This window comes from Erythrolamprus reginae, chromosome 6 (assembly GCF_031021105.1).
Source record: "Erythrolamprus reginae isolate rEryReg1 chromosome 6, rEryReg1.hap1, whole genome shotgun sequence".
Lineage (NCBI taxonomy): Eukaryota > Metazoa > Chordata > Lepidosauria > Squamata > Dipsadidae > Erythrolamprus > Erythrolamprus reginae.
The window spans coordinates 13,301,604-13,314,867 of record NC_091955.1 but is presented as its reverse complement, the minus strand read 5'-3'; the positions used below and the strand labels follow the sequence as shown (position 1 = coordinate 13,314,867).

General features: G+C 42.2%; 1 protein-coding gene across 1 annotated transcript in view; it reads left to right on the top strand.

Annotated features, from left to right (window-relative positions):
- The window catches only part of LOC139169313 (rho GTPase-activating protein 8-like), a 104,376-nt gene that overhangs the window by 16,505 nt on the left and 74,607 nt on the right, over positions 1-13,264 (top strand). Inside the window, exon 2 of the mRNA XM_070755288.1 lies at positions 6,634-6,714. Within this exon, the coding sequence (XP_070611389.1) occupies positions 6,634-6,714 (81 nt within the window). The remainder of the gene's footprint in view (positions 1-6,633; positions 6,715-13,264) is intronic.

Sequence of the window (13,264 nt, the reverse complement as noted above, 5' to 3'; positions counted from 1 at the left end):
CTTTCGGACAGATGCAGAATCGTTACAACTGGTGCTTCCAACCCGCAACTCTTGCAGATGGAGCAGCTCAGTGGTTTCAAAAACTGGAGAAGTTTTCTTTCTTTAAAAAAAAAAAAAAATTTTATTTACAAACATACAATAAATACATATGATACATATAATTACGATGGACAATATAAAACATGGCGAATTGCATAGGCAATAATCATATACTTTGACAATAAACCAAGACACATAAACAAAGAAGTCAATGAACCATACAAACATACGAAAGGAAAGAAGGAAAAAAGAAAGAAGAAGAATAAAGGGAAGAAAGGAGTGGGCGGGTATACGGTAGAACTGCGTTAAGATTATGAATTCGTTATATTTTCAGCAGCTCATTTCCTTATATCTAATATTTAGAATTATAGATAAGTAAAAGAAAGCGTTGGATAAATCAAGGTAGAGAGGCTTTTTAAAAAGTCATTCCACTTTTAGGGTAGATATCAATGTTGCTTCTATTGAAAAAGAAAAAACTGGATAAGTTTTCTTGGTTATAAACAAACTGTACTCCGTGGCCGAGATTGATCTATCAGGAAACAGAAGGTTATGGATTCCAGGAAAATTACTGCTTTGGCGGTGACATTCCTGGGAAACCACTGAAATGCACAGTGGGAATCATTCCCGGCTGGTTAGAAAGTTTTATCAACTTTTGAACTATGCACTAAGATAAAATTGCTCACAGTCACTCATGCCCTCATCACCTCGAGCTTCGATTACTGCAACGCTCTCTACATGGGGCTACCTTTGAAAAGTGTTCGGAAACTTCAGATCGTGCAGAACGCAGCCGCGAGAGCCGTCGTGGGGCTTCCAAGATTCGCCCACGTTTCTTCAACACTCCGTGGCTTGCATTGGCTGCCGATCAGTTTCCAGTCACAATTCAAAGTGTTGGTCATGACCTTTCAAGCCGTACATGGCATTGGACCAGATTACCTCCGGAACCGCCTGCTACCGCACGAATCCCAGCAACTGATAAGGTCCCACAGAGTTGGCCTTCTCCGGGTCCCGTCGACTAAACAATGTCATTTGGCGGGCCCCAGGGGAAGAGCCTTCTCTGTGGTGGCCCTGGCCCTCTGGAACCAACTCCCCCTCAGAGCTTAGAATTGCCCCCACCCTCCCTGTCTATCGTAAACTACTCAAGACTCACTTATGCCGCCAGGCATGGGGGAGTTAAGATATTCCTTTCCCCTAGGCCATTACAAGTTATGCATGGTATGTTTGTGTGTATGTTTGGTTTTATAATAAGGGCTTTTAGTTGTTTTATTAATTGGATTGTTACATGTTGTTTTTTTATCATTGTTACTAGCCGCCCCGAGTCTACGGAGAGGGGCAGCATACAAATCCGATAGATAGATAGATAGATAGATAGATAGATAGATAGATAGATAGATAGATAGATAGATAGATAGATAGATAGATAGATAGATTAGACAGACAGACAGACAGACAGACAGACAGACAGACAGACAGACAGACAGATAGATAGATAGATTAGACAGATAGACAGACAGACTAGATAGACAGACACAGACAGACAGACAGACAGACAGACAGATAGATAGATAGATAGATAGATTAAACAGATAGATAGATAGATTAGATAGATAGATAGATAGATAGATAGATAGATAGATTAGATAGATAGATAGATAGATAGATAGATAGATAGATAGATAGATAGATAGATAGATAGATAGATAGATAGATATTCCAGAGATGCATCTCTTTGCCAAAGCATTGCCTACTCATTGTTTCCCAAGTTACATTCGCTTCGTGCAAGCACATCATGACGTTTTAAAATTTGCACTGACTTTCCTTGGGCATAACCTTCAAATGAATTCACCCATAGCTCTCTGTCTGGTCTCTATCTCTTATCTGGCCTTTCCTGAAGTAGCAGCCAAAAGCCTTTCTTTTTCTTCTTCTTTTCTTTTGGACAGATTTTCAATAGGCAAGTAAGAAGGGTTTTATTTATTGGAGTTATTTATTGCACGTTTTTTTAACTTGGATACCACCTCCTTCCAAGAATGTCCCGTTATGCAGACATGAAATATGGCAGGATTCTTTATTTTCCTGGCTCTGCACAACCCTTGGCTGACTTGAAATGTCTGGCCTGAATGATTTAGGTGTCCAGCATAAACTGCAGCAGCACTTGGATTCCGACAGACCTCCTTTTTTTCCCTTTCTCCTCAGTCCAGCTGCCAAATAGATCCAGGAATACTCTTTCCTTTTAGTGGCGGTGTTATAACACAGTGGTACCTCTACCTAAGAACGCCTCTATTTACAAACTTTTCTAGATAAGAACCAGGTGTTCAAGATTTTTTTTGCCTCTACTGAAGAACCATTTTCCACTTACAAACCCGAGCCTCCGAAACTGTAACTGGAAAAGGCAGGGAGAAGCCTCCGTGGGGCCTCTCTAGGAATCTCCTGGGAGGAAACAGGGCTGGAAAAGGTGGGGAGAAGCCTCCGTGGGGCCTCTCTAGGAATCTCTTGGGAGGAAACAGGGCCAGAAAAGGCGGGGAGAAGCCTCCGTGGGGCCTCTCTAGGAATCTCCTGGGAGGAAACAGGGCCAGAAAAGGCAGGGAGAAGCCTCAGTGGGGCCTCTCTAGGAATCACCTGGGAGAAACAGAGCCAGAAAAGGCAGGGAGAAGCCTCCGTGGAGCCTCTCTAGAATCTCCTGGGCAAAAACAGGGCCGGAAAGGCAGTGAGGAGCCTCCATGGGGCCTCTCTAGGAATCTCCTAGGAGGAAACAGGACCTGAAAAGGTGGGGAGAAGCCTCCATGGGGCCTCTCTAGGAATCTCCTGGGAGGAAACAGGGCCTCCGCCCTCCCTGTGGTTTCCCCAATTGCACCCATTATTTGCTTTTACATTGATTCCTATGGGCAAAATTGCTTCTTCTTACCAACTTTTCTCCTTAAGAACCTGGTCATGGAACGAATTAAGGTCTTAAGTAGAGGCACCACTGTGGTTGAAACTGGACAAAAGGAAGTTAATGTGAAGATGGATTGTGAAGGCATCCCTTTCCAAACGTAACAGTAAATCCTTTATAGACTTGGCTGCCAGTGGTTCATATTTTGCAAGGCCAGAAGCTGCAAAATATTAGAAACTGCATTGCAGCAACTAATGTACAGGTGAAATTTGAAAAATTAGAATACTCTGTTACACCGGACCTCAAGCATCTTGCTGTGTGTGCCTCTCCATTCTTCCTCCATACTCTGGGTCCTTGGTTGCCAAATGAGATGCACAAGATCCACAGTGTGTTGACAGGAACTTTGGAGGTCCTCTAGTCCAACCCCTTTCTTGAATTTTTATTCCCTGGATTGCTCTGGAACATCATCTTTCGGCTGTGGCGAGGAGGGCGTTTGCCCAGGTTCGCCTGGTGCACCAGTTGCGGCCCTATTTGGACAGGGAGTCATTGCTCACAGTCACTCATGCCCTCATCACCTCGAGATTCGATTACTGCAACACTCTCTACATGGGGCTACCTTTGAAAAGTGTTCGGAAACTTCAGATCATGCAGAACGCAACCGCGAGAGCCGTCATGGGGCTTCCAAGATTCGCCCACGTTTCTGCAACACTCCGTGGCTTGCATTGGCTGCCGATCAGTTTCCGGTCACAATTCAAAGTGTTGGTCGTGACCTTTAAAGCCCTACATGGCATGGGACCAGATTACCTCCGGAACCGCCTGCTCCCGCACGAATCCCAGCGACCGATAAGGTCCTACAGAGTTGGCCTTGTCCGGGTCCCGTCGACTAAACAATGTCGTTTGGCGGGCCCCAGGGGAAGAGCCTTCTCTGTGGCGGCCCCGTCCCTCTGGAACCAACTCCCCCGGAGATTAGAACTGCCCCCACCCTCCCTGTCTTTCGTAAACTACTCAAGACTCATTTATGCCGCCAGGCATGGGGGAGTTAAGATATTCCTTCCCCCAAGGCCATTACAAGTTATGCATGGTATGTTTGTGTGTATGTTTGGTTTTATTATACGGGTTTTTAGTTGTTTTATTAATTGGATTTCTACATACTGTTTTTATCATTGTTGTTTGTATGCCGCCCCGAGTCTGTGGAGAGGGGCGGCATACAAATCCAATAAATAATAATAATAATAATAATAATAATAATAATAATAATAATAATAATAATAATTTATTACTTAGATTTATTTATTTATTACTTAGATTTGTATGCCGCCCCTCTCCGAAGACTCAGAGAGGAATAATAATAATAATAATAATAATAATAATAATAATAATAATAATGATAATAATGATAATAATGATAATAATAATAATACAGTTTAATTTCCTCCATGTGTGACAAACTCCAGTTGGCCACCATTTATGTAGCAGTTTGTAAGGAACAAACTCTAGAAAGGATGAAAAAAGATCCATTGAATGTCTATGAAAATTCTTATTATCTCAATAAGATTTTACGCGAAGATTGTGACTGTACACCTCTACACAGATTGTAAGCTATGTGACAACTCATCATTGCGTAAATGATGCAACTACATAAGTTGCCTGAGTTCAGGTGCAGTTGACCCAAATTATGCAACAGTACTATTTATGCACTGACATGTTGTACACAACATCGTTGTGGTATCATCCTTTTGAAACCTACGGAAGCTGCAGTTCAACTCATTTAAAGTGCAGAACCACGATCCTGAAAATTGTTGTTTTCCGTAGCTTTCCACTCCCATGGAAGATGGAAAAAAAGTACACCATAAATATCTCTGGGACCGCCTTCTGCCGCACAAATCCCAGCAACCGGTTAGGTCCCACAGAGTTGGCCTTCTCCGGGTCCTGTCGATGAAACAATGTCGTCTGGTGGGACCCAAGGGGAAGAGCCTTCTCTGTGGTGGCCCGACTCTCTGGAATCAAGTCCCCCCGGAGATTAGGATTGTCCCCACCCTCCTTGCCTTTTGCAAACTCCTTAAAACCCACCTCTGTCGTCAGGCATGAAGAAATTGATTCCCCTTGGACTGTTTTTGTTTTATGTATGGTTTGTGTGAGATGTATGATTGCTTTTTTATATGAAGGGGTTTAAATTCTTTTAAATATTGGATTTGTACTGTTTTTATTGTTGTGACCCTCCCCGATTCTTCGGAGAGGGGCGGCATACAAATCTAATTAATAATAATAATAATAATATTAATAATAATGATAATAATAATAATAATAATAATAAAGAGATACATTCTGCTCTACTCATGATGCTACCATTATTGAGATTATAAATTGTAAACACCAAGGCTGCTATTAGATTGCACTGACTTCCTGCATTTGTGGTGTGTTTGTACCCCTAAATTTGTCGTGTATTTTATTTTATTGGGTATTCGGATTTAGTGTGGATTTAATGCAGATTTTTTGGATTTCAAGAATCTGCGGGAATTGTTTCATTTGTTTTTACTTTTCTTTAATCATATCAATCATGCAAAAATAAAGCTGCACTTTTTAAAAGTTTGATCAATTGTTAATTGATCTCATTAACTGTTCTGACTGTCAGGAAATTTCTTCTTAGTTGCTTCTCTCTTTCATTAGTTCCCACCCATTGCTTTTTGTCCTGCCTTTTGGTGTTTCGGAGAATAGGTTTATTTATTTATTGATTGATCAGATTTGTATGCTGCCCCTCTCCGCAGACTCGGGGCGGCTCACAGCAATAATAATACAATGTAAACAAATCTAATATTTAAGTTAATTTAAAAACCCCAACTTAGAAACCAGTCATACATACTAGCATACCATGCATAAATTTTATAAGCCTAGGGGGGAGGGAAAGTGTCAATTCCCCCATGCCTGATGACAGAGGTGGGTTTTAAGGAGCTTACGAAAGGCTAGGAGGGTGGGGGCAACTCTGATATCTGGGGGGAGTTGGTTCCAAAGGGTCGGGGCCGCCACAGAGAAGGCTCTTCCCCTGGGTCCCGCCAAACAACATTGTTTAGTTGACGGGACCCGGAGAAGGCCAACTCTGTGGGAGCTAACTGGTCGCTGGGATTCGTGCGGCAGAAGGCGGTCTCGGAGATATTCTGGCCTGGTGCCATGAAGGGCTTTGTAGGTCTTAACCAACACTTTGAATTGTGACCGGAAACTGATCGGCAACCAATGCAGACTGCGGAGTGTTGGTGTTACATGGGCATATTTAGGAAAGCCCATGATAGCTCTCGAAGCTGCATTCTGCATGATCTGAAGTTTCCGAACACTTTTCAAAGGTAGCCCCATTACAGCAATCGAGCCTCGAGGTGATGAGGGCAAGAGTGACTGTGAGCAGTGACACCCGGTCCAAATAGGTTGACTCCCTCTTCTTTGTGGCAAACTCCTGAGATATTGGAACACTGCTCTCATGTCACCCATTTGAGGCAGACAACTTAACAGATGACTGAAAGATGGTACTTAATGTAGTTACCAGGAACGTAAAGGAAACTGAGTTTGGTTCTAGCTTAGTGGGAAATTTGAAGCTAGCCTGAAGATTCTACTCGAGTCTTTTATCTTTTCTTTTGACCGTCTAATTTAACATCTGCAGCAGCTGGGGGTGCTTGCCTCCACAAATAACCGGTATTATTATTATTAGGAATTCAGACTGTATTTCTTCACCTCTCTTGCAGTATCCAGAATGGAGTCATAGCCGTGTTTCAGAGAAAGGGCCTCGCAGACCACGATCTTTACAATCTCAATGAAGGAGTCAGGTGAGTAAGTCAACGTTTTCTATCCCTGCTGCTAGATAAATTTCTCACTGTTTTGTGGATGCTGTCAAAGTCCCCAATGAAGACGATATCCTCAAAAGGGGCTAAGAGCAACCCAGCCGTGTGTGGGGTCACCCACGAACGCAAATCCTAGAAAGAAGAACCTGGACACATTCTCTCTCTGGGTGGAGTGACATGGAGTAGAGCCATGCGCTTCTTTTAATTTGGGAACATAAGGAAATGGGGTATAATTACATATACATGTCAAATGATACATCCAACCATACAGCTTCAAACGTATCCTTTTGAGTTCTTCCTTTCCCATAGATATCAAGAAACAATCTCCTTGGAACTTCCTAAAAGCAGATGTTTATTCACACCTAATTTCTCTGAAGTCTTTTTTCCTATCTTGCTAATCTTCCTTAATTGCCCTGCTGTTTGTGTGCTCCAGGCAATGAAATTTCCCCCCTTTGATCCTATAATGTCCTGTCCGGAGTGGTGAAAACTTTGTGAGATGTGTATTTGAGCCCTTTTGTTTCCCTGTTGTAACTGCCAGGAATGCAGATTAGGCGAGTTTATTGCCCTTCCTTGTCCTGGGTTTTATAGAAATAGAGTATTTTTTATGCTAGAAATCCAGATTTAATACAATCCTATTCTAACATAATTTGCTATACTGCAACACTGTTTTCTAAGCACTCACAACACTCTCTTATTGGACCGAATGGATTACTACTAAGCAGCAATTTAAAATAATTTGCACGAGACGATCCATGAAGCACAGTCCATTGTATCTTAACGTCACCGGGGTAGGTCAGGAAAGAAAAGATGTACCCAATAATACAAACAACAAAGCAAGTGATTGCAAATACAGTGATACCACGTCTTACAAACCCCTTGTCATACAAACTTTTCGAGATACAAACCCGGCGTTTAAGATTGTTTTGCCTCTTCTTACAAACTATTTTCACCTTACAAACCGACCGCCGCCTCTGGGATGCCCCACCTCCGGACTTCTGTTGCCAGCGAAGCGCCCATTTTTGCGCTGCTGGGATTCCCCTGAGGCTCCCCTCCATGGGAAACCCCACCTCCAGAATTCTGTGTTTTTGTGATGCTGCAGGGGAATCCCAGCAGTGCAAAAACGGGTGCTTCGCTGGCAACGGAAGTCCGGAGGTGAGGTTTCCCAGCAAGGGGAGCCTCAGTGAAATCGCAGCATTGCAAAAACACAGAGGTCCGGGGGTGGGGTTTTGAGAACTTCGGTGTTTTTGCAATGCTGCGATTTCACTGATGTCCTCTTCGTTGGGAAACCCCACCTCTGGACTTCCATTGCCAGCGAAGCGCTCGTTTTTGCGATGCTGGGATTCCCCTGCTGGGATTCCCCTGCAGTCTCGCAAAAACACGAAAGTCCGGAGGTGGGGTTTCTCATGGAGGGGAGCCTCAGGAGAATCCCAGCAGCGCAAAAACGGGTGCTTCGGCTGGCAAAAGGGGTGAATTTTGGGCTTGCACGCATTAATCGCTTTTCCATTGATTCCTATGGGAAACATTGTTTCGTCTTACAAACTTTTCACCTTAAGAACCTCGTCCCAGAACCAATTAAGTTTGTAAGACAGGGTATCACTGTAAATGCAAATATATGTCTCCCAGGCTAATACTGCCAGATCCAATGTGGTCACCGGAACCAGAGGTTTTATCTTCGGAGCTTTCAGACTTGTGGCCATCTTCAGGGAACTTCTCTCTAGCAGTGTGTGTCGTATTTATTTATTTGTTTGTTTGTTAATTGGATTTATATGCCGCTCCTCTCCGAGAATTCGGGGCAGCTTATAACATATAAAAACAATTACAATAGTTAAATCCAATTAAATTAAAATTAAACAAACCATTTAAAAACAAAAGTGTTTACATTGATTAATGTAAAAAACAGCCAATAAAATCATATAACAATGCAAGTGAAATTTTGATTTAAGTAAAATTAATTAAGAATAAAATTAATAAAAAGTATAATGCCATTTATATAAGGCAACTAAAGTATGGTTGAGAATAAGGGTAGTTAAATTACCTATCTAAAATATATAGAACTATTATGGAACTGTAATTAATATTATTGTGTGAGCCTCCCCGAGTCTTCGGAGAGGGGCGGCATACAAATCTAATAAATTATTATTATTATTATTATTATTATTATTATTATTAATTATTATTATCGCTAGAAAAAACGTAGTGATACACCGTATAAGATTAGATTAGATTAGATTTATTGGATTTATATGCCGCCCCTCTCCGCAAACTCGGGGCGGCTCACAACAATAATAAAAAACAGTACCTAATAACAAATCCAATGCCCACCAATCTAATTACAATTTAAAATTAGTAATTTCATAAAACAATCCCAATATATATATATAAAAAAGCAGGCACACAGTCAATCAATCAACAAAACAACATGGGCAAGGGGGAGATGTTTTAGTTCCCCCATGCCTGACGGCAGAGGTGGGTCTTAAGAAGTTTACAAAAGGCAGGGAGGGTGGGGGCAATCCTAATCTCAGGGGGGAGCTGGTTCCAGAGGGTCGGGGCCCCCACAGAGAAGGCTCTTCCCCTAGGTCCCGCCAGACGACATTGTTTAGTCGACGGGACCCGAAGAAGGCCGACTCTGTGGGACCTAACCGGTCGCTGGGATTCGTGCGGCAGGAGGCGGTCCCGAAGATGTTCTGGTCCGGTGCCATGAAGGGCTTTATAGGTCATAACCAACACTTTGAATTGTGACCGGAAACTGATCGGCAACCAATGCAGACTGCGGAGTGTTGGTGTGACATGGGCATATTTAGGGAAGCCCCTGATAGCTCTCGCAGCTGCATTCTGCACGATGTGAAGTTTCCGAACAATTTTCAAAGGTAGTGATGCACTGTATAAGGAAGAATATAGGTGGTCCTCAGTTTCTAATCATTCGTTTAGTGCCCGTTCGACAGCGCCGATTTTTGTGATGTTTGTCAAATTTCATTAGAAACAGTAGTGTAAAATAGGGCACCTACTTTGGAAAGGCTGGACTGCCTTGTAGCAAAGGTGAAGGAAATCAGAGGAGAACGGGGACATCTGGCATTCTTGGCAAGGAAAAAAAGGGAAGTCCGTATTAACTCATCGACGTGACAGAATTGGTTCAGATTTGTTGAAGTGGCAGAAAAAACATGCGTTCCATGGAACATGGCATAGAAAAAAATATATGTGGGAGGGGGGCGTTTCTGTAAAAAGAAAAAAGCCTACCAATTTGCATAGTAAAAAAAGTTACACACTCTGGAAAGATATAACCAGGGGTGAAGTCCTCTGAAGTCTGCTACTGGTTCGGTTTGGGCGTGCGTATGCGCACCGCAGGCAATAAAAGGAGCATGAAAAATGAGCATTTTTGAATCCATTAGAACAGTGATAGCGAAGCTTTTTTTTCTCAAGTGCCGAAAGAGAGTGCGCGCAAGCTATCGCACATATGCGAGTGCCCACACCCATAATGAGTGCCCACTGCAACAGTATCGCCAAAAAGGCCTCTAGAGTTGTTAACCTGATCCTACGTAGCTTCTGCTCCGGCAATCTCACACTACTCACAAGAGCCTACAAAACTTTTGCCAGACCCACCCTTGACTACTGCTCACCTGTCTGGAACCCATACCACATCTCAGACATTAACACCCTTGAAAATGTCCAGAGATATTTCACCAGAAGAGCCCTTCATTCCTCCACTCGAAACAGAATACCCTACGAAAATAGACAAGCAATCCTGGGTCTAGAAAGCTTAGAACTACGGCGCTTAAAACACGATTTTAAGTATTGCCCACAAGATCATATGCTGCAACGTCCTATCGGTCAATGGCTACTTCAGCTTCAACCGCAACAACACAAGAGCACGCAACAGATTCAAACTTAATACGAACCGCTCCAAACTTGACTGTAAAAAATATGACTTTAACAATCGAGTTGTCGAAGCGTGGAACTCATTACCGGACTCAATAGTGTCAGCCCCTAACCCCCAACATTTGTCCCTTAGACTCTCCACGATTGACCTCTCCAGGTTCCTAAGAGGCCAGTAAGGGGCGTACATAAGTGCACTGGTGTGCCTTTCGTCCCCTGTCCAATTGTCTTTCCTTTTATCTCATGTATCATATATATTTTCTTCCTTTCATATATCTTCTCTTCTATTTTCACTTTTATCCTTATATATATTACTTCATGTTTATTTTCTTCCTGTGCATTTGTGTATTGGGTGAATGAATGAATGAATGAATGAATGAATGCATGCTTGGGGAGGGCAAAAACAGTTTCCCCTGCCCCTCACCCCACCCCGGAGGCCCTATTGAGGCTGGAAATGGCCTGTTTCCAAACTTCTGGTGGGTCCAGTAGGTTTGTGTTTCACCCTCCCCACACTCCAAAGGATTCCCTGGAGCCACGGGAGGGTAAAAACTCCCTCCCCCATCCCCCGGAGGCTCCCTGGAAGCCAAAACCGCCCTCACAGAGCCTCTGTGCGAGCCAAAAATCAGCTGGCTGGCACACATATGCATGTTGGAGCTGATGTCGTTTGGCGGGACCCAGTGGAAGAGCCTTCTCTGTGGCGGCCCTTTGGAACCAACTCCCCCCAGAGATTAGAATTGCCCCCACCCTCTTCGCCTTTCGTAAGCTTCTTAAAACCCACCTCTGCCGTCAGGCATGGGGGAACTGAGATATTCTTTCCCCCTAGGCCTTTACAATTTACGCATGGTATGTTTGTATGTATGTTTGGTTTTATAATAAGGGGTTTTTTTTAGTTATTTTAGTATTGGATTGGATTGTTACATGCTATTTTTTATCACTGTTGTTAGCCGCCCCGAGTCTACGGAGAGGGGCGGCATACAAATCCAATAAATTAAAATAAAATAAAATAAAATAAAATAAAATAATAAATAAAATAAAATAATAAATAAAATAAAATAATAAAATAAATAAAATAAAATAAATAAAATAATAAAATAAATAAAATAATAAAATAATAAAATAATAAAATAAAATAAAATAATAAAATAATAAAATAAAATAAAATAATAAAATAAAATAATAAAATAAATAAAATAAACAAAACAAAACAAAACAAAACAAAACAAACAAACAAACTAGGGCAACAGCTCGCGTGCCAGCAGATATGTCTCCACGTACCACCTGTGACACCTGTGCCATAGGTTTGCCCTCACTGCATTAGAGTCTGCAAAGTTAAGTAGAACAGCAAATAGGGGATCAATTGGGCCGTGTAATTTAGATCAATAAGAAAGCAGGAAATCCTGCTTTGTAGCTCATCTAGGCACAGCTGATTGTGGGATATACTGGATTCACCCAAACCAGTGGCATTTTTTTTACTACCGGTTCTGGCTAACCTGCCCGAACTGGTAACATTTCACCTCTGAATGTACAGTAACCAAGGTTCCTGCAATAGCAATTTCAAAGTTACAGTTTTACACATTGGGTAGTTTTCTTTTGGGGAAAAAAATACAAAATTGGACAGAGTTTAACAACATGCTGGATGGAAGAGGGCGGCTTAGAATAGAACCAAGTTGAAATGAGTTTGGGAGTCCAGCCTCTGAAGCACGGTAGCTATCCTACGAGCGAACTCCGTGCCTCCAGGAAAGTGATCAAACAGCTGCTATCCACCCTTAAGCCTGTGCAAGTGGTTTAGGAAGTCCCATCAACAAGTCTGAACCAGTTTTTGGAGCTTCCCACCCACTTTTACTCCTTTGAAATCTAAGTTCCCTTTGGCTTAAAAGAATTTAACTGATCAGAATGGAATTTGGTGTGGGGGGAGGCTTCCAAGAAACTTCAAGATGCATTTTCACGTGGCCCTGACTCATAGTTCTTTTCTTTGAAGGAGTCACAGAGTAAAGTAAAAGCTAAGATGAGTAGTAGAAAAAAAAGCAGTCTGGGCAGAATTGCTAGGTTCCAATAGTCCTTCACTCACAACCGTAACTGAGCCCAGAATTTATGTTGCTGAGTGAGGAATTTGTCCCACTTTGTGGCTTTCCTTGCCACGGTTCTAAAATGAATCACCGCAGTTGTTAAATTAGTAGCAGGGTTGTTAAATGAATCTGGCTCCCCACCCTCCCATCGACTTCGCTGGTCCAAAGATCACAAAAGATCCCCATGTCGTCAGGCATGGGGAAATTGATTCCCCTGGGGCCATTTCATTTTATGTATGGTTTGTTTGGGATGCATGACTGTTTTTTATTAAAAGGGGTTTTAAACTGTTTTTTTTAACTATTAGATTTGTACTATGTATTGTTGTTGTAAGCCGCTTGGAGTCTCCGGAGAGGGCGGCATACAAATCTAAATAATAATAATAATAATAATAATAATAATAATAATAATAATAATAATAATAATAATAAACAAACCTGGTCATGGCTTACAAGTGGAGATAAAAAGGAGATAGAAGTACAAATACTGGCGGCACAAGAACAGGCCATTAGAACAAATGCTGTCAAAGCCAGAATTGAAAAATCAACAGACGATCCAAAGTGCAGACTCTGTAAAGAAACAGATGAAACAATCGATCACA